The sequence below is a fragment of the Vanacampus margaritifer genome, chromosome 8 (assembly GCF_051991255.1).
Source record: "Vanacampus margaritifer isolate UIUO_Vmar chromosome 8, RoL_Vmar_1.0, whole genome shotgun sequence".
Taxonomy (NCBI): domain Eukaryota; kingdom Metazoa; phylum Chordata; class Actinopteri; order Syngnathiformes; family Syngnathidae; genus Vanacampus; species Vanacampus margaritifer.
In genome coordinates, this window is record NC_135439.1 from 16,541,972 (window position 1) to 16,564,384 (window position 22,413).

General features: G+C 38.4%; 1 protein-coding gene across 1 annotated transcript; it reads left to right on the plus strand.

Annotated features, from left to right (window-relative positions):
• Positions 1–3,931: 3,931 nt before the first annotated feature.
• klhdc8a (kelch domain containing 8A) lies at positions 3,932–20,929 on the plus strand. Its single transcript, XM_077574468.1, has 8 exons — positions 3,932–4,270; positions 11,693–12,074; positions 12,248–12,458; positions 14,522–14,686; positions 14,762–14,980; positions 17,289–17,390; positions 18,235–18,383; positions 20,159–20,929. The coding sequence occupies exons 2-8, from the start codon at positions 11,910–11,912 to the stop codon at positions 20,210–20,212; spliced, it is 1,065 nt and encodes a 354-aa protein (XP_077430594.1). The 5' UTR covers positions 3,932–4,270; positions 11,693–11,909; the 3' UTR covers positions 20,213–20,929.
• The last annotated feature ends 1,484 nt before the right edge of the window (positions 20,930–22,413 follow it).

The following is a 22,413-nucleotide window of genomic DNA, read 5'->3' on the forward strand; positions in this document are numbered from 1 at the left end:
CGCGGGGCGTGACTGCAGTAAGGAAGAACCTAGGGAGGGCGGGATTTATCTTGGTGAAAATGGACCTGCCTGCAGCCCTCGTCTTTAACCCTCCCTCCTACATTATACGGAGAATTGGGAAACTCCTTTATCCGTGTGAACGCACATTCATAAGGGGAGGGACGAGATTAGGGGTAAGGGGCGGTATTGGGATTGGGCCTTAATTCCCTGCGCAATAAGGCGGCACCTTCATCAATAGGGTCATTGTCAAAAGGACATGCCATCTTCGTGACAAAAGTGGAATTTACGCTATAGACTATAGGCATATTTATGCAAAGACTCGCCGCAGCGGACTGAATGAATGAGGAAATCAAATGTCGTGTGTGGCTGAAAGGAGGCGGACACAGAGTAAAACTCGAGGTTCATTGTGATAAACCTGCTACCGACCAGGTCAGGTTCATGGACTCTGTTACTACAGTAACTGACCGAGATCTTAAATGACATCTTTTTACGAAACAGGCTATAGCGTTACCTCCCTTTCTGAAACGGAAAACACAGAGTTTGCCACATTTCAGGGTTTATTGGTTCTCACTAAACCTGCTTTGTGAAATGGACCCCTGGAGTCTCCACCTCTAGTTTTTAGTTCAAAACATTTGTGTTTACTCTTTAGGAACCGTTTGTTGTCAAACATTTATTTCAGTACAATTTTTGATGAACATGAATGTGCAATATATTTTAGTACAATCAACCCCCACCTTACCTCCCCTAATGTCGTATATTAAAGCGCAATGTTAAAGTGTAAATTCTAGGCTACATGTTACAGCGACCTAGAGAGTGAAGTATTTTTTTTAGGTGGTCATGGTATTTGGTGCAAAATGTTTGAAGAACTCTAAATAAATGATTTGCTTTAGTATTCTAGCAAAAATATACTCAAACCCAAATTGATACAAATGCTGTCCTATAAATATGTGAATGACGTTGTTAATAGCCTTCCATTGCAGCATTTATCATCGTAATTGTGTGAATGAGAAAATCCCAGCCAACAAAGTTCACTTGTCTAACCTATTAACTGATATTGATTTTGACAGAATAAATGAATAAGCAATACACTTTGTTGACGCAATTCATATAAAGATTACAATTACAACAGTACATATGTACTCCCAGTACGGTATATTCAATAGATAATTTAAATAACAGCAGCCATTACATTACAAATGAATGTTTTCAAGTGTTCATTTTTTAAGTAATTTCCTGGGCTCTACTCTCCATGATATGTTTATCCACACATTTGTGATGGCCACTCCACAATATTCGAATGCACGTTTCACTTGAATGATGTTCAATTTCACATTATTGAGCTTTTGAGGCATTGTTCCCGCCTTCAGTAACCTTGAGGAATAATTTAACTCCACCAAGTAAAATACTGTATGTGTTTAGAATTGGTGAAAACGACCTATTTCCACACAAAACAATTAATGATTAAACACAACAAAAACAAAAGCAGATTGCACATACTTTAAAAAGTCTGCACACCCCTGTTCAAATCAGATGTTTAATATATAAATATATAAATTAGAAAAGCATTGCAAAACATCTCAAACTGCTCGCATATGGGAAACGGTCTCTGCATCACACTCTAGAAGCTTTCACTGTGGTTTTGATTGATTCTGTGTTGTTTCAGATGGTTGTTGTTACTGTGTGCGTGTGCAAATTGTCATTAGACACAATTTCATTGTCTCTTCCCAGTGACAGTACAGTTGAAAAAGAAAACTAAGTCTGCACAACCCCTGCTCAAATGGCCTGTGTTCGTGCGATTAAAAAAGAAAAAGAAAAAAAAAGGCAGATGTGCACCCTACTTACAAATGTGTACAGATGTATGCACACAGATGTATAACTGTGAATATGGCGGCCTGTGTTTAGAATTAGTCAAACACATTCAAACTCATGTAAAACAGGAGCCAGCACACAACCATCTCCATTTAATGTGTGTCTCATTAATCACAAATAAAGTTTACCTGCTGGGGGCTTTCCCAAACATTATATTGCTTTAAAGCTTTATTTACTGTATCGGGTATACACATCCTGTATAAAAATGCAAATTAGATCAGGATTTACTTGGAAATGACTTTCCATAATGTAGAGTCTCTGGAGCTGCACCTGTTTTGCAATATCATTAGCAAACACCAGTATAGCTGATATCTCAAGACAAAACAAAATGCATATTGCAGATTTAAGTTCCCCCTTGTAATTAATTGCTTAATTAATTTTGGTTTAGCTCAATTATGCTGTCATTATAGGTTTATTGTGCTTTTTCTGGTCTGCAGAGAAATGAAATAATTAAAGACACATGCAATATGATAAAGCTCAGTAATGGTTCCTGCTTTAAAACCACAAGGACCAAACAGTTGTTGATTGATTTCCGTAGGAAATATTCCCAACGGACATTAAGAGTTGACTTACAAAGTATTTAGATACCTGGTTGTTCACCCTTACAATTCATATAAAGATTACAATTACAACAGTACATACTGTTGTCTCCACTTTTTGAGGAGACTTAGGTCATTTGCCATACCTATGAAAAGCCTCACCCAGGATATTTTATGATACAGTGGTGGCCTCAGCATTTTTTTTATGTCATCATGTGCTGTGAAAGAGGCATCACAGACAAAGATAGAAAGAAACTTAACTTAGGGGCTAATAACGATAGCTCAGTCCTGGGCTGCCAAATGGACTTCACAGCTTCAAGCTGACATCCATAACACTTCCCACTACACTGCAGTAGATACTCAAAGTGCAAAAAGGAATGTTATCACAGGTCATTCCTGCCCACAGCAGACTGTTCAATTGTACTAAAAAAAAACATACAGTATAGCATACACACAAAAAAATAACTTTCAAATGTCACTTGTGTGAAAGATTCTCTAGGTACAATAGATCTAACAGTTACACAATGTTGATTTTTCTTTCAACTTGACGCTATTTGTAAATGTTATTTTCTCCTCTCATTTGGTTCATTATGGTCACTTGTAACAATCCGCAATATGGCACCACGCCACAAGGTAGCACCTCCTTGTTTTTGCACTTTTCGTTTTATGAATTTTTTTTCTTTATTAATTATTATTAATAAATTAAACCTGTGGACTTCCAGTCCCTGTGTTTGCTTTCCGATTTTTTGGCTGTCCATGGCTGATCGGTCACCGCTCGTTACAAGTTATGTACTTAACTTGCTCTTCTACATCATTGCATCTCTTTTACATAATTGTAAGTGAATTTTCCCGTTGTCAGATCAATAAAGTCTTCTTTGTTCTTACCTCACAGTGAGAAGATATGAATTTGCAGGCTGATTTTCTTCTTAGTTAGTTTCTTATGGATTTCGGTTTATGTTCATTCTGTGCTTGTATGCCCCCCCCACACACACACACAGTCTATAAGTATTGATTAATTGATGCGTTAAGTGCCTGTAGGTTTGAATGTGGGTTAAAAAATATATCTATATCAAACTCCGCTGTTGCACAGAAAAACTGTAGTGGCATGACGGATACAAACAGGACTGGATTTTAAAAAGAAAACGTGTGTGAATGGTTTTAGTCAGCCGGGAGTAGCAGGTTGAAGAGCAGTTGGCTGGTTCTTAAAGACGAGTGTCATTTTATATTGTTTTTTTTTATAATGAAACAGTCTGTATAATATTAACCTTATAGCACAACATATTTCAGAAGATTAATGAATAGTTTCACAAAGGCCGTTTCTTCACAAATTTTTCACTCTCACACTGAATGGCGTAATAAAAACAGCCAACAACCAATATACCAAAGTTGGTTTATTTAGTAAATGGTTTATGTTTTGCCATGTGACATACATCGGTGATGAAAACAGCAGAGTAGCCTACATTCAAATAGCAGATTACAATATAAATTAAATTATTGTATAATGACATTGAAATGACCATTACTCGCAGGCAGAACCCTTGAAGGATAAACATCCCTAACAGAAAGCGCTCTCCGCGTTCTCTCCATAAAAGGAATGAATTTAAATTTGCTCCGAGAAAGAATAAATACTTCATCTCTGACCCACATAACGGCGACATCCAGGCGGAGCTCTGTTTTGTCGCAAGCCGCCTCTCCGCTGAGCATTCGCTGGTACAACTGAAGCTGTTCGAGCCTCGTCGCTTTCCATCTTCCTCCGCCAGAAGCAGCTTCCTCTCCCATCTCCATCTACCGCCATCGAGAGAGAAGAGGAGCGGGGAAGGGTAGCAGCACACACCGAGCGAGAGGCGACAGAAACGGCCAGTGTGAGTAGCTTCTGACAGGAAGCGCGGATCTGGTTCTGGCCCAATGTTTACTTTCGGGTTATTATGTCGAAGGTCGTTGGGTTGATACAACAGTGGCTAGTGGGGGGGATGAAAGCAACACAATACAGAAAGTTAACGTGTGAACTTCATGTACTGTGGAGACTAACAGCCACTTTTTCATCCGCAATGGTGGGCTCATATTGTCCTTCTCTGATGTCACTTAATTGGCGTATGTTCACTCGTCAGTGGTAAATTACTTACGGTAATGAATTCCTTAGTTCATATTATTGTAATTATCCAGTAGAGCCTTAATGGTGATTGGTGAATAGTTATTTTAGAGTGATTGTAATGGATTTAAAGCTACATAATATGAAGCACACCGTTTACCAAAGCAGGGAGTAAACTAACTAACTGTATTTTATGTTATTCATTATCAGTTTTAAATGCTATATTTCATGCATTTTTTCTGCTTGATTCAACATTCATAATGCTTGAGCAGTGGTTATATCAGTTGTTGATCGGAGATAGTTACAAATGTTGGGACTCACACCAAGTGTCAACAGAGTATCGTCAGTTCTTGTTTGAATGTTATTTGTGTTCTGCCAGCCGCTCTTTCTATTGGGATGAATGATTGATGATGATGGCTATTGTTCTCTTAACAGCCATGACAGTCAATGTAAAAGAGAACACCCAGGTTTGATCAGAATATACTGTATTCAAGCAATTTTAAGGAAATTTGCTATAATTGGGATATATATATATATCCCAATTATAGCAAATTTCCTTAAAATATATATATATATATATATATATCCCAATTATGTGTGTGTCAGTACTAATGGTATTGAAACTTGGTATTGGTATCGGTGAGTACTGAAGATTTTAGTATTGTATCGGTATCGGTCTAAAAAAAAAAGTGAAAATTGGTTGCAGTGTTGATTTTATCAACATTGAGTACATTACAAATTGCCGAATTCCGCAGTGACTTTTCACCACACTTTAAACATTCTGGATGAGATGGTACGGCCAACTGGACCTACGTGGATTGTTTTCGAGTCTGGCACACAGTAAGTTCTGTAGAGTAAATTCTACTCTTTTTAGAATGGGACCAAATACTCATTTTAGAGTAAAATTTACACTTGGAAGAGAGTAAAATAAAGAATTGAATATATATATATATATATATAGTTCTGTAGAGTAAATTCTACTCTATTTAGAATGGGACCAAATACTCATTTTAGAGTAAAATTTACACTTGGAAGAGAGTAAAATAAAGAATTGAATATATATATATATATATATATATATATATATATATATATATATATATATATATATATATATTCAATATATATATATATATATAATAAAAGTCACTCAAGGGATGAGGAACAAACTCACAACCTTCTGCTTGGGAGACTACCCCACTACCACCTGAGCTATGCCACTCCTACTGTTTACTTAATGGGTAGCTCAACAGGAAATCAGACTCATGCTCCACCCCTCATTAACATTTAAAATCGGCTCTCAAAGGGGTTGCGAATGGGAAGAGGGTTGGGCATGGTCTGGCTGTGATTGACAGCAACTTTTAAGGAGGCGTGTACGAGACTGAGCCGGAGGGTGGCGTGGGTGAATATGTCACGGTTCACAAATGACATCGTCAGCCATTTCTCGTGTAATGAAATGACAAACAGCCAAACTGTGTTTATCTCAGTGTTTAACTTTAAGATTGCACCAAACACATGGTTTTTGCCCCAAATTCCAGTTGGCACAAGCAATAGGCTCAGGTAGTAGATTAGCTGTCTCTCAACCTGAAGTTGTGGGTTTGTTCCTCAACCCTTGAGTGATTTTTTTTAATTCTCTTCTAAGTGTAAATTTGACTCTATTTAGAGTGGGACCAAATAGACTCAGTTTAGAGTCAAATTTACTTTACAGAATTTACTGTGCATGCTCTGTAGGCAAAGTAAACTAAAGTGGGATAGCCAAGCCGAGCTATGGCTAAGCTAATGGCTAAGAGTGAAGATAAGTGGGTCAGAAAATGGTTGTATGGACAGCAAACCCTATGACGCTGCGTTGTGTCCTACTGCATTGTTTCTCAAATTTTATTGAGCCAAGGCACATGTTTAAGAGTGAAAAAAAATCTCATGGCACACCACTTAGCAAAAAGATTCACAAAAAGTGGATAAAGGGGATATTTTTTTACCTTCTGTCATGTAATGGAAGAAGATTTGTGGTATGGCCCGTGGCACTCTGGTATGGATTGGAGACTTGAATAACGCAAGATATAGTAAAACATTTTGTCACTGGCAGTTGATTGTATATGGAGGAGAATAAATATGTTGACATGCTAATAGAAAAAAAAAGTTTCATCTGACATTAGTACATGTACAATATTTGTTAATTTGCTGTTTCCATTTAACATTTTAATAATAAACCTATTTTTTTGTGATGCAAGAGCTACCTTTTCTCATTATCTATATCTATCTTCTTCAATACTCCAACCATGCATTTCTTCCTGTTCTTCTGCTTTTCTACTCATTCCTCTTGCCTTATGTGCCATTCTCCACTGATCTTTTCTCCACTCATGCTTTCACAGCACTGCCACAATGGATCAACTCACTCTAATTTGACTCCCACACAGTATTTGCTGAAAGACTGAACCCATTTTTAGAGTCATTGAGAGGGCTCAGTCTTAATGGATTATTATAGCACATTTTACTACATTTTGTGCACCCGCCACCAGCGACCAGCACCCCGACAGGTAGGACAGGCAGATGGAGCCTATATATATATATATTTTAATGTTATCCAACTTAATCCAGGACAAATAGTTGCTACATATTTTTTGCGCAATCTCCTACAAATTTCCCATTACATTAAAAGAAGTTCAAATAAATTAGACCTGTTCTACAAAAAGGTTATACTACTCTGCTCACTCAAAAATAATTGCCACAGTTGTCTCTGAAACTGACATTTAAATTAAAATTGAAGTCATGAAAAACAGCTCACCAAGCAAGAAGGGAGAGTGCTAGTTGCTGTTGCTGTTTAAAATGCAGATAGCAGGAGAATTGGAAAAACCCTCAATAGCTTGTGCCAATAGACAGCCACAACTGATTTAGTCTCAGCTCACTCATTATAGGACCAAGAACCCACACTGCCAGATTCATCTTTCTAATTCCCTTCATTAGTCCCAGCACAGACACAGGAACAGCTGTGGTGGAGCTTTTTGCCATTTCGATCTCCTGTAAATATATAAATGACAAAATGACTGTTGAGGCAGCCCGCAACAGGGGAGAGAAGCGGATCATTCCAATTCATCGTTGTAGTAACAGAATTATGACTATGACTTCTTACTGAAGACTGCCTCTTGAGGCTTATTTATTATGGGTAGGATAAAATGTTTTTAAGTGTGCATAGCAGTGAATGATTTGAGCAGAGTCTAACAGCTGGCCTTTTTCACTCTCTCGAGAGCATGATGCTATTTCTTAGTCTAGTCTAGCCGATAGATCCAAAAGGTCAGCATTCGGACTTAGCCTGTTTAGAAACCTTATAACATGCTATCCCAAGTCAATTCCTACATTGCTCTTTGTCTTTGACACCTGAGTGGCTTGTTATCTTGTTTGTTGTTTCTTCATTTATGTTGGCCTAGAAAGGTCCAATGTGACATATAGGCTGTGGTGAGGAATGTAAATAAACTACACTCCCCTTCAAAAGTACAAAATTAATGAGGATGATGCCTTATTTTGGGGTTTGACGTCAAAAGATGAATATGAAGCTCAAATTACAGCCTTAGAGTCCATAGCACCCTCAGGAACAACACATCTCGCCTCTTTGTCAGTAAATCTTATTTAGGTAAAAGGGGCTGAAAAGATGAAATACTGTACATCATGAACAAGAAAGGCACTGCAGAATAGTGGAGAATAGTTATGTGACACATTAGGCTAAAGCTAATGCTAATGTTCTGGCCATGACACTGACTTGGTAAAGATTTTGGAGGCTTTTGAGAAGACACAAGATAACAAGTGAATGTTATTAATCCATCCATTATCTGAACAGCTTATTTTCCAATTGTATTTTTACATTTGTTAAAAATCTAAAGTAGTCTATTTAGTATGCTTTTAATTGTTTTTAATTAATGCAAAAAATATTTTGAAGTGTATGAGCAATGTGGACTAATGAACTGTCTTCTGTTGAACAACTTGGAATTAATGATTTGAGCTGTTTTCTATAACATGTTCACCCTTTGTCTTTTTTAAGGAAAGTGTTGTAGTAACCTGTGTAGGGATAGCTGGATCACCCCCATTATCATCTGGGGAACTGGAAGTAAGGGACAGATGAACAAGATGCATGTTTTTATACAGGGTGATTCTAAAAGAATATGCCAGAATCATCATGCAACATTTCAAAAACGAAAAACAATAGAAATCTCTAGCTTGGGCACATGTGTTGTACATACCTTCAAGTTTTTATTTCATGTTTTGCAAGTGCTAAATGTGGCCACCACCGCCAACACAGACAACATCAAGCCGTTATGAGGATTCCTCCCATTGTCTCCCATTCCCCCTATTCCTCCCTTATCGGCTGTGTGTCTGCCATGCAACGTTCATGACGGCTACTACCTGCACCGCCCACGTAGCGGTATATATGGAAGCACATATTGTGGCGTGTAAGAAAGGATCAGCCCAAGCGGCGGGCTAGCAACAACTCTTTCATGCCAATTTGAAACAGTTACTGTCGACCGTAACCACGTCAAAACCACAACAATACATTAACGGTGCGCAATTTACGAAAAGTTTCATGTTGCCCTCACTCATCCTCCGGGAATTCCGCAAATTAAAGGTCTCATATTATTCAATTCTGCAACATTCTAAAATAGTTCTCAAATGTGTAAAAGAAATCCAAAATTGACTTGCCACTTTTATGTAAATACCTGCACAGGACCACGTCTAGGCCATACCCTTCTCTCTTGAAGGGGCAGTGATTTCGGTCATGGTAGCCATGTGCTAATGTTGTAAATGGAAACGACTGGCCACGGAAGCAGAAGAAAAGAAAAATACAGACATGTCTTTTACACATTTGACAACTATTTTAATATGTGGAAAAGTGACAAAACGTTTTACCATGAGAAAAAGTAGCATAACGATACTAGAGCGACTATGTTGCAGCGTTACTTTGTCATTGTTTAGGCAATGGTTATTATGCCGTAACCAGCAAATCTCCCACAAACGTTATTTTGCCGTGAATGTCTCCGATTTGCCGTGAATGCTTGTAAACATTTACAAGCGGTTAAGAATAACACAAATGTGCATATTTAGGCCACTGCGCGGTCGCAACGTGCAAGCCGTCTCGTCGAGACCACTTAGCGGCCGGTTAGCATCACAAAGTCATGTCAACTAGGTGGCGAGTAGCCAGTCTCGGCAATTTGTATTTTGACAAAACAATACGCAACCGCTTCATATTATCTAAGTACCGTCTGTTTTATCATATCTGACCTCTTGTAACCAAACAACCTCCACACAACAAATGTAGCTCCGACTTAAGGCAATAAAAAGACACCAGTAATATGGTAGAAAGTGTTCATCGCTTATTAGGAAGGATAGGAAGGAAGGCTATATCAGACCAAAGAGGAGGTTTATGGATGTAGTTAAAGAGGACATGAAGGAAGTTGGTGTGAGAGCAGAGGATGTAGAGGACAGGGTTAGATGGAGGCAACTGATTCGCTGTGGTGACCCCTGATTTGAACAGCCGAAAGTTGTTGGGATTGATCCATTTTAGAAAGGAGGAGAAAACTAAAGAAGTCTCGGACGGACTTTTTTCATACCTGGGAATGTATGTTATTGATAGAAAACCCCACTAAAGTGCATTTTCATACTATGGGACCTTTAATAATCTCTCGGTCAATCTAGTTTGGTACTGGGAAAGATTAACCAGGCAGTCCTCTGAGAAATGACGATCACAGACAAACAGCTGCTGGGTGGGCTATTGCCGAGGGAGCCGCGTCAAAGTACCAATTTTCTGGTTGCGCTTGTCAGGCATCCTGCTTGACTTAGAAAATAATCAGAAGAGCGGAGATCCAGCCAGGGAGGTCTGCGCCTCGACCGGGGAGGCCGCTCAGAGCTCCTCTTTCTTGGTTAAATTTGCCGGACGTCCCGCCTGACTTAGAAAAAATTCTAACCCTAACCCTTCTGCCAGGGAGGCCGGCGCCACGGCCGAGGTAGCCACATTCATAGCGCCTCTTTCCCGGATACGCTTATAGGACGTCCCACCTCAACGTTCTCCAGCCAAGCTGCAGAGGAAAGCTACTATCAGCGGGATATGCAAATTTTGCTGTGCAAACCCCCACTCCTGATTGGTGGACTAATTTCAAGCTTGTTGCAGGTTGGCGGCACTGTTGTTGTCGGACCTCGTCACAGTAGTGACTTCTATTTTGGAGGTGCCACGGGAAGTGTGTTACGACGTGACGGACATGTCTTCCTTCATTAGCATTTTAGCAAAGAGTCCACGTCCCTCGCTTGCAATTGCGGGTTTGACAACTTTGACAAGAGTGACATTAAATCGAAATAACAGTAGAGATTTGCCATAAAATGACCGCCATGAGGAACGATTTGTTGACAATTCTGTTCCACCAAGAATCATTAACAACGCGATTCCAAAAGCACCATAACAGCGAAAAAGAAAATATACCGGTAAGTCTCGCCACACACACACTCGCCTACTACGCCTAGTGCAATTAATAGTGCCAACAATTGTATTTCTCTGATTTCACATGTGCTAAACATGTGAAAAGTGTTGAAAGAAATATGCAGAGTCAGCAAATCACACTGTAGGAGGGGATGGAGTCGAGGTCTGTCGGGAGCGCCAAACAAATTAAAGTGAGAAATGGTGCGCAGTTGTATAACATTTGTATTTGAATGATGCAAGCATTGAGTTGGACAGTTTTCTGACGTAAATCAATCATTCAACATGTCTTTTAATGTGTAGAATTAAAAACGGAAGATATAGCACCATACTATCTTAATTGAAAGTGTACAAAAGTATGTTTTTCAGAGTGATCAAGTGGAAGCTGATGATCTCGAAGAGGAAATGTAGTTATAGTAATGTTGGCCAAGATAGAATTAAGCACTGCATATTTCTTAGCATTGGCAATATCTTTTATATAGTTTTATTTTTTTTAAATTGTATGGGTGGTGTGCCTCGAGACTTTGTCAATGAAAAATGTGTGCCGTGGCTCAAAAAAGGTTGAAAAACACTGTTCTAATGTGTTAAGGCAATATGTTTGATACCGTTCTTGTCATTAATTTGACAGAACTTTGGAATTTATTTTTGTGGATACTGTATTACTTTACTGACTAGAGGTTGATCAAAATCACTTAACTTAGTTCAATGATCAATTGTTTTTTCTTTTCTTTATATATTTTGCAGGGCCCAATTTAAATATGTGAAGACAACCTGGGGGTGGGAGTCCTATCTTAATCCAACACTCCACATGGCTTACTGTCACCACTAATATACAGTAAAGCTACTCCACTGGGGACTTTTCCTCCCGTTTTTTCCCCTGTCACCACCTGCCCCGTCTCCAAATCTCCATAACTCAGGACCTTCTTTCTTCCTGCTAACTCCATCGTAAGCTTCTGAGGCCATGGCGGTGCCTTCAGCTCATGAGTTTCACTGGCAGAGCCTAGCACGACTGCCCAGTGGCCGTGTCTACCACACTCTAACAGAGATGGGAGGGCACATGTACATGCTGGGGGGCTGTGATGCTGCAGGGAGGCCATGCTCCACCTTGGAACTATACTCCCCAGAGGTACAAAACACAACAGGCCTGGTTTGCTGGTTTGTTAGTGCAACAGTTTAATTGCTGTAAATAGTAGATCTTAAGGAATAATCTTTTTTTCACATAAATTCTTATTTAAAAAAAAAAAATGCACTCTATGTATTATTTGTGTGCTTGAAAAGAATTCTTGTTGCTGTTTCTAGGGGGACCGATGGATATGCCTGCCCTCGATGCCCACCCCACGTGCCGGAGCTGCTGTGGCAGCCCTGGGAAAGCAGATCCTAGTGGTGGGAGGAGTGGGAGAAGACCAGAGACCATTGAAGGTGGTGGAAATGTATAACACTGAGGAAGGGAGATGGAAGAAGAGGAGCGCCCTACGGGAAGCCCTGATGGGCGTGTCCATAACTGTAAAAGGTATGGATTTACGATGTTGTCTTGGATCACTGCTTCTTTTAAATAAATGTTGTACTTTTGGTACGCTTGTTTGGAATGTTCAATCCACTGCTTGCAGCTTTGTCTTCAGACTAAACGTCACTTAATTAAAAGACAAATGGTATGACAAAATTATCAATAGTGCTAAATGAAAACAAGCAGGGTATTTTTAAAAAGATAGTCAGTCACTTAATCGACTTAATGGTGACATTTGTTATTTTCCAGAGATCAGATAATGAATCCTCAGATAATGAAGTCCGCTTTTTCACAAATTAATACAAGTTGTCTTTTGAAACGTTTTGGTCATATTAGTCTTTGTGGCTTGCCTAGTAACGGGTATTTGGCAGTCCTGCTTCAAACCAAAAAGGTTCTGGGTTTGATTTCGTCTCTGGTTTGTTTGTGGAGCGTGCTCATATGCTTCAGTTTAAATGACTTCCTCTCGGGTTCCAACATGCATGGATGTTCAGTAAACTAAAACTATGTGTTACATTAGAAGCAAATTTGGGAAGAACAAGTCAATAAAAAGTTGGGGTCAAACAAGCCTCAAATGGCCGAGCTGACATGGGCACTTCCATCAATCATTAATTCCCATAAATGACTCTCTGAGTGCTTCCACATTTTCGGCAAATGCTTTATGACAGACACTATGCTCACCCCATTCGACAGACGTGAACTTGCTTGTATTTTTTCTAGGCTTCGCATAATTGTGCACTCACTGAACAGTGGACATTGTCATTGACGGGAATTGACGACTGATGGAAGTGCCCGCCACTGTGGCCAAAGTGGTCGATCATATTTAAAACAATTTTTTTTTTTTAAAAAAGAACAAAATCCATTTCCCCGTAGAGGAAAATCACTGCAAATCTCTCCAAAATTACCAGAAACTACTTTGTCTGCACTAAGGTAATGTTCTCCATTGTTGTTTTTAGCCAAAGGCTAACGATAGCTCCAGGTAGCTAACAGTCCACGCGTTTGTTGACTTACTATTTACTAATAATCCCAATGAAACAATGAGGTAACAATTCATTCTTACCCTGCTTGACAGGAACAATGTCCAAAAACGTAAGTTTTGCTGACAATCGGTCGAAAAGCGTGTGGCGACTTTTTCTGAATTCTGTAGCAACAGGCTGCGATCTGTATTTCCTTTGTTTTGGGGCAAAATTGCATGGCGAGGGAGTGAAGATACCCTTCACTAAATGATTTAAAGCAGAGGGTGCTTGCTTTGAAGAGAAATATTAGCGTCCTGAAAATAACTGACTGAGAAATCACAAGGAAGATCTGACAAATTTGCTAATACTGTGTATGCACTTTCGCTCATCTTGATCGGTAAATGTCCGAGGGCGCTGCTTGTCGCATTTAGTAGGTTTGTGCCGCGGTACGGTCAATAAAAGAATATACAAGAAAACAAAACAAATATGAATAATAATATAGGTTCAATCTTACATTAAAATAATGAAAAATATGAATGGACAAAAATCCCAACTCAATGTTTCTCAATGCAGTTAATGAGAAAGCAACACTGAGCATTGTGGACTAATGTAAAGACAAAAGTGAATTTGATTATAATGATATGGACACTCACCGATTCCCAGATTTTTGGGGATTTTTTTTTTAGCTCTTTTGATGACGCTTCTAAGACCCAAAACCCAATCTAACTTGGAATTGGTCTCAAGAAACTATGTTGACGTGCTATATCTTCACATAGAGATAAGCTTTGTATGCTGAGAAGGGACCTGGTAGTAAGTGTACATGCATGCATGCACAATTTAAGAGTACTTAAAGTGTTTTATTTTAAAATTTTTTGATTAAATCACCTTGAAGCAATATATTGTTTAGTTATAAAAATGGTTTTGAAATAAAAAAATAACTCTTTTGGGATCATAGGTTGTTGTATATTTGCTGTTTCAACTTTATAAAGGCAATTACTGTAAATATTTTTAGTTACAGTTTTTCTCCTGTTGTATACAGTTCACACGGTATAGTATAAGACATTCATTTTGCAAATCATAGCCTAGCCTTAATTGTTTGTGTGTGTGTGCACGTAGACGGCCGTGCTCTTGCTGTGGGTGGAATGGGTGCTGACTTGCTCCCTCGTAACATCCTTCAACAGTATGACTTTCGCAAGGATGTGTGGGCTCTACTTCCTCCCATGCCGACCCCGCGCTATGATGCCAACACGCATTTATTGGACAGCAAACTCTATGTGGCAGGTACTATAAAGTACCATGTGTACTTCGATGAAAGATGATCTCCCATTATGAATGTCTTTTTCAAAAACGTTTTAGGTGGCCGGCAATGTAAGCGGCCCGTGAAGGCCTTTGAGATGTATGACACGGAGATGCGCTCATGGACGATGCTTCCGATGCTATCATGTAAGCGCTCGTACGCGGGTGTGTTGTGGGACAGCGCTGGGCGGCTGTGTTTGCTGGGAGGTCTGCGCCAGGGAGGAGGACATCAGGCCTCAAAGTTTACCAAGAACGTCAACATTTTTGACTGTAACCAAGGTATGGATGACCGAGAATCATTGTATATATTTATTTTGAGTTTAACACAATCAAGAGCAGAGAACCACCAATTTGAGTGGGAAAAAAGCTTAGCTCCTACAGTTGTACGAATGATAGTGATATCAATCATCTCTTACTTTACGAAGCACTTTCTCATATGATGTGGTAGTTTAACTGCTCCAACCTTGTGTATGTGTGTCCGTGTGGCCTTGCAGTGTTTTTACATTCTTAGAGCTCTCCATGAATTTTGTTGTACACTTTCACATTCCATAAAACAAAATCAATGTGAATGGGCAAACACAGTAAACACTTTTCATGAGATTCTTATAAACATGACACTGTTGTCATTCACACAATGCATTTTCTATTTTTGCATCTTAATTTAAAAGTCAATCTTGTGTTGCAGTCAGGCCCATGCACTAGGAAGTATGAAATATGACCTGAAAATGGAAATTGAAGCTCAAATATCATTGAGTTACCTTTTTACCATTAGCTATGTATTTTGACAAGGCAATTGGTCAAATGGAAGGCAGAAAAGGAAATTCAGGTTATTACATAATAATTGGGTGATTTTTTTTTTCATTAGAAAAAGAAGCAAATGCCGCTGCAGCGCACACACACATACTTTAAGACATGTACAATGATATCAATATTTCCACTTGCACGCATAAGGAATACACCATACCCCGTTTCTCCAATTTGGAAATAGATGAGATGGGAAATGAGCTGCAGATGGGAAATAAGCAACCAGAAGCTATCTGAATTACAAGCTTACAAAACAGATGGCTATATTATTCATCTTTAGCAATGTTTTTCCACATACAAGCAAGCGCATTTGCTCATCCAATATGCCGTCATTCGGTATAACCTTTTCTACATTTTGCCCTCCATATAACTCACCCCAAAATACTCCCATACATGCTACTTTACATGATCTATGAGGTTTTTCAAGTTGGCAGCAGTGTCACGTGTTGAAATCACGTGAACATACACAATTTTTTCTTCTTCACGTCTAGGGATGGAACGATAAGCTGCCACAATATATCGTCGTCATCATGTCACGATATTAAAAGCAGAACATCTGTTAAAAAAAGTTAGGTTGATTTCCATTTGTGCAGTTCTAGTACCCTCTGGTGTCTAGTTTTTTAGTGCAGTTTAATTTTCACAAGGTATGTTTTGGCCCTTCTATGTTTAAAATCCACGCTAATGGTCGGATGAAGGGGAATTTAATATGCTTGTGAAGCAAGTCAATATGTGGAGGAACTCAATGCGGGGATTAGCAAGTAAGGGCCTCAATATAAAGTGTTATTAGAGATTGTACGTTGTTTATATGCATTGCTGTTACGTACAAAAGCACAATATTGTGTGCGTGTGTGTGTCTGTGTGTGTTTGTTTTTGTATGAACTCATGTTTTTCCAATATTGGTACAGTTTTTTATATGGCCAACCTCCCCATAATATCGTGATAATTATTGTATCGTGACCTCCATATCGTGATAATATTGTATGGTGATGTTTGGATATGGTTACATCCCTATTCACAACCAAGCCTCGGATGAGGTGTGGTGCGAAACGTGGTGCATGATCTTGTTCAATTCGCTTCCGCTTCATTGTAGAAGCCAAAGTGTCCCCACACGTCTGCTTTTAGATTTGAAGCAGCTTTTTGGATCTCACTGCAAGGTGGGCGGCGGTCATCCATGTTTGTTTTCGTCTGCGCGTGTGTTGGCGTGTGCGCTTCCCAAAGTGTCCCGGAGATGATGGGTACAGCGCTTCTGAATTCTGCAATATTTGAACTTTCTGGATTACCTTTATTAACATATTTTAATAATTTAAATGTGGACTTCTTGATTCAGATTCGTCCATGTCTGAAGTGCCATGCATCTAAGAATCTGATTTTTTTCTCTTGTTGAGATTACACTTACCTTGATCCTGCTTCAGCTGCAGCATCTTCCTCTAGAGGACTTAACATTGGTGGTTTCTGGCGTGATTTCAAAATGTTTTGCCTGTCAAAGGCTTTTAATCGGTTCTTCCGCAATAAGAGCAGCACCATCATCAGCTGGGTGCACATGTAAAGCCACAACATAACGGTGCCTCCTGAGATACAAACTAGCTCCGTTTAGCGTACGGTACTGTTTAAAATGTTCTTAGGTATCCACCTGTCCATATTGGTCCTAGTGTCTGTATTACTTAAATGCAAAAATATATCGTTTCGAACGCTAGGACCAATTTACCTTTGTGCTGTGTCACTGAATTACAGTATGTGTGACGCATTATTCCCACCATGTTAACACTGTCTTTCTTCGAATCAGGTACGTGGCTGAAGTCAGATGAGACAGTGTCCTTGAAGACAAAGAGAGCTGATTTTGTCGCCGCGTTGCTGCGTGGCCGCATGGTGGTAGCAGGTGGATTAGGTAAAACTAAAGAATGCTTTTTACAGAATGGAAATGAAATCACACATTTGAATGTTATTTGTTCGATACTATACAGGGACATTGTATCCTACTGGGAAACTAGATTAGACTCAAATACAGGAAGCGGTTTTGTGTCCTTTTTGTCTTTTAATATTTATGTCATTTGATTCTAGCTCTAGCTTTGATATAAAAAATGAATTTTATTTTAGCCGAATGCCGAAAATGCATATTTTTGATTTTCGGTGGCCGAATATTCGGTGCATCACTAGAAGACACCTCAAAGAGGTTATTTTTGGAGAAATCAAAAAATTTACATATTTGTCCAAATTATCTATTTTTGTGATTTAGGCAAAACCACTTTCTGCAACATGCAGACACTTTTGCTGGACAAGTCACATTTGTTTTCTACTGTTTTGTCTTGAAATGTAATTAAATGCATTTTTCCAAAGTTAAAGGTGCATTACTGAGGTTGTCACTTTTTTTTTTTTTTACTCGTGACTGCCACCTCTGGCTTAAAGCGTAACTGCAGCCTCTGTGTCAAGCTCATGCATGGCGCATGCAAGTACATGTATGGGGCCATTATTGCAGCAAAACCGTTTACAAATGTGTATTTTGATCCACAAATATGTAAAAAATAAAATAAAATAAAAATGTGTAACAAAAATCTACAACTGTGTGACAAGAGTCACAAATAGCCAAGATGACCAGATGATGCGTTTAACTGAGTGCAATATTGATCAAGAAGTGGGACGCGTTGGTGGTGTCTGTTACTAAAATCTTGCTATTTCGTTGTAATTCTAGTTTAGTTTTCACTTGTGTGATTGTTATGTTGTGATCTGATTAGGCCATGAGCCTTCTGCACTGGACACCGTGGAGGCTTTTCATCCGCCGAAGAAAAAGTGGGAGCGATTGGCTTCCATGACGTTCCCCCGATGCTCGGCCTCCTCCATCGTCATCAGAGATCGACTTCTAGTGGTTGGTGGAGTCAACCAGGTACACTGAGCATACAGGGTTGTATGTAAAATGCACACGGAGCTAGAGCGGATGTTGATGTCTAAGACATTCATTTGGATGCAGATTGAAATTCTTGATTGGGAATTTTGATAACCCAAAACTTGTAAGCCAACTTTTTAAATTAAATTAAATCTATTGTACTTTTATTTTTAACTCATTAACTGCCATTGATGTCTATAGATGTCAAAAATTCATTTTAACGATTTCCATTATTTCAACATTTTTTTCCACTTTTGTTAAAGGTATGAAAACCTAGAAAAAAATGATTGCACATTTAGAACAGATATAAAATTTGTTATTAATCGTGAGTTAACTAGTGAAGTCAGGCGATTAATTACAATTTAAAAAATTAATCACCCTACGCCTCTAATTTTTAATAATATTTTCTTTCAAAAAAGAAAAGATTTAAAAAAGAAAAATATTAATAAAAATTAAGGGCGTCAGGCGATTAAAAGTTGTCATCATAATTAATCGCATGACTTCACTAGTTAACTCACGAGTTTATATCTGTTCTGAATATAAAATATTTTTTTTCTAGTTTTTATACTCTTGTTAAAAAAAGTGGAAAAAATGTTAAAATAATAGAAATAGTTCAAATTAATTTTTGACGTCTATAGCCGTCAATGGCAGTGAATGAGTTAACACAACATCCACAAGTCTTACTACTGCCTGACAAACACAAACTGTCAACTCAGTGCAGGAATTAACTGATAACATTCATACAGTTTTTTTTTTACAATGATAAGAGTACAAGTACTGTGGGGAACAAAGAGATTATTTTGCAATATAGTAAATGTAATTGTTAAAGTGACCAACAGTTAGTCTTAACTCTTTATCACAGTTGCAGGTCTAATGGATGGCGGGAACGCGTGGTTAGGGGGCGCAGTGGTGGGGGTGCGAGTGTTGGAACGGCCGGAAACTGCGCTGATGTATAAAACCCGGAAGTCGGAAGTCCGTGGCATCTACCCCATTTCAGGGCCAAAAATGATAATTTTGATAATTTTTAATCTATATTGCGTTTGCAAGGAAGTGAGCACAAATTGTGAATAGAAAATAAAGAAAAATTTGTTTTCATTCTTTCCTATAAAAATAGCGAACAAGTATGTAATAATCCTTTGTTTTTTCTTTTTTTAAGACAAAAAAGTTTTTTTCGTTTTTACCTTGACAACCATGTATGAGCCTAATCTTTATGACTAGTGGTGCAACAGATCACAAAAGTCACGGTTCAGGTCGGATCACGGATCGGATCGTTTTTTCGGATCAGAAAAAAACAACAACTAAATAGTACTTTTTCTTCATTTATTTTGTAAAACACCTTTTCCATTAAATTAAAAAAAAATTTTTTTTAGTTTATTTTATTTTTTAATAATGAAAATACCTTAACGTGCAATTTCAGGCACTTTAAACATGGAGAGTGAATTACAAAGTAGCCTTGGTCCAGAATATTGAAAAAGAATTAAAGTAAGCTGTCAAATTTACCAGCCGGCAGCCAGACACTCGTTGGTCATGCTAACAGCTAGCCGCTAGCCACTTACGTCAGAGACTTCTGTCGTATCATACAATGGCGGCGTAATTAATGAGCGGTTAATGAGGAAGATAACCCTAACGAGCTTGTTCTGACCACTTACATGTAACATGTAACAGTTTTTGACTCACCTAACATGGCCAGTCTGTTAAACATTGGATGAGTACTTTTGCCACCTCCACTCTATATGCTATTTCTTAGGATATCTGTCTATATTTGTTGTTCCCAGGTGCCCAGCTCAGCCCATGAGATTCTGTATGTAAAAGAAGAGGAGTACCTGTAGTCTCATCCAAAATGAATGAAGTCCATCAGCTGGAGTACCCGCTTTCGTCACAGCGCAACACGCTGGTGAACTACTGCATTAGACAACACTGCCCCCTTTTGGGCTTTGATAACACTGCAACCCACATTGAGGCACCATTGACAGCAATGCAGATTGATGCTCTTTTATATGCAAAATTAGCTTTCTGAGGAAGTCTTAGTATCTAATGTTTTTTTACATTGTACGTTGTAGTGCACTGGTTTTGTTGCTTATGCCTTGTAATGTCGAGACTATTCTGAAGAGCTTGACATATTTATTATATTGCCACCCATAGAAGTATCTGCATTTAAAAAAAATATCTTTATGCAATGGTTAATACGTCAGTATTTAGAAGCTCTTTAACCAAAATGATATTCTTTACTAAATACAAATTGATAATAATCATAAATCTGAGGTGAATGCTGGTTGGTGGTGGTCTAATAAATTTGTTAAGCACCATAGTGTTTTTATGCAGCATGCAATGTAGTTTATACGAAATGCACATTTTAATGTTGGACAGTCTGACTACCGTATTATAGTATTTCAAATGTTATGTGAAATTGCATTTGCACTAAAGCAGAAAATTGTCATCATTATTTATATTACTATACCAAGGCAAGGCTCGAAATAAGCGGTTCACATCGCAGCTTGCGTGTCAAAATTGGTCATTTGCTCATGAATAAACTTTGACACGCAAAACTGCGCCAGTGTTTTGTCTGTCAGTCGCCAATCAAAAAAAGTCGACGCCAGCTGTCTCGTCATTCACTTCAAAGAGCTCGCACATTATTCTCAATTAAGAGACTAATTGTCGATGAGTCTCTGCCAACATGTTTAAGGGTGCAAGTGGTGAAGTATGAGTACAGGAAGGGTAGGGGGGGAGAGAGAACACACTTGTCTGCAAGGGGGGAAAAAACAAGCAAACCATATTCTACGATATCAATGAAAGTGCCAGTAATGCAAGTGTTGCTTGATGCTGGATGGACAGTATGCATTGTAGCAATGTCAGTCCATCCTGAGATAATGTTCTCCAAAACAGGGCAGATATTTTCTATTAGATTAAAGTGGATTAGCTCCTCCTGTTCGAAAATTGACTGGATGCTGTTCCCCTCCCCCTTTTGTTTCACATATTTAAATGTATAAAGTTGTGTTTTTTGGAGCGGTTCAGTGTTGTTTCACTATGTTAGTTTTGCAGAAAAAAAGTTAAAAGCTGAAAGCTACTGAATGCAGAAAATTCAATTTTGAATCGCTACTGCCACCTGTTGGCAAACAATGAAACTGCACACACCCTTCTTTACATACAAACCCAAATCCAGTCTGAAAAAAATTGGCTGAGGGCTTGCAGGAGTACCCATTGTGAACAGCTAAGGTGTTAATCTACGAATTAGAAGATATTTCGGTCACAAATGGTCATATAAAAAGGCTATTAAGATATTTTTGGCCACCAAATTTGGGCACCTTTAAATTATTAAAGGTTCAACTGAAAATAGTTAATAGAAAATGCTGACAGTAGCATGAAGCCAGCGCATCTGCACCGCCATCTTAAAACGAAACATGGATGCCACGTTGGTAAACTGCCCCACTTTTTTTAAGAGGAAACTCAATTCAGATCATCTCAAGATCTGATGCAGAAGGCCATTAGCGGGTGTAGTGCTGGCTGGCTGAGACTTTATGTTGATTATTTTTTCTGTGGACAATTTTTTTAAAAATATATAATTAAATTAATTATTTGTTTTCAAGAACAAATGTTCATCATATAATCCCATTACTTTGATTATTATTTTGATGTACACAAATCATTGTCCAACCATCCATTTTATAAATGTTTTGTTTTTATTTTTTAATTTAGATGTTTTTATTTCCAAATAGTTCAGACAATGATGGCACAACACTTTGTTGTAAGTCTTTTTTTTTTCTGCTTAAAAATGCTTTACGCTGGTTAGGGGATACTTGGCTGAAAAAATATTTCACAGTGGGTACATCACTGAAAAAAGGTTGAGAACCACTGGTGTATGTGAAGAAGTGTGTGTGCAGTCTTATCTTTTGCCCACAGGTGGCAATAGCGATTCAGAATTTAATTTTCTGCGTTCAGCAGCTTTATAGAGATTTTTTTTTTTTAAATCAATTTAGCTTCACTTCTAGATGAAATATAGTTTGCTGCTATACACAATGGGAATTTAAAAACC

Bases quoted from the DNA above. Each gene is read 5' to 3' on its own strand.
- klhdc8a (XM_077574468.1), top strand. From the start codon at position 11,910: ATGGCGGTGCCTTCAGCTCATGAGTTTCACTGGCAGAGCCTAGCACGA. The intron at 12,075-12,247 runs GTACAAAACACA...TGCTGTTTCTAG, and splicing joins TGGAACTATACTCCCCAGAG to GGGGACCGATGGATATGCCT. The intron at 14,981-17,288 runs GTATGGATGACC...TCTTCGAATCAG, and splicing joins CATTTTTGACTGTAACCAAG to GTACGTGGCTGAAGTCAGAT.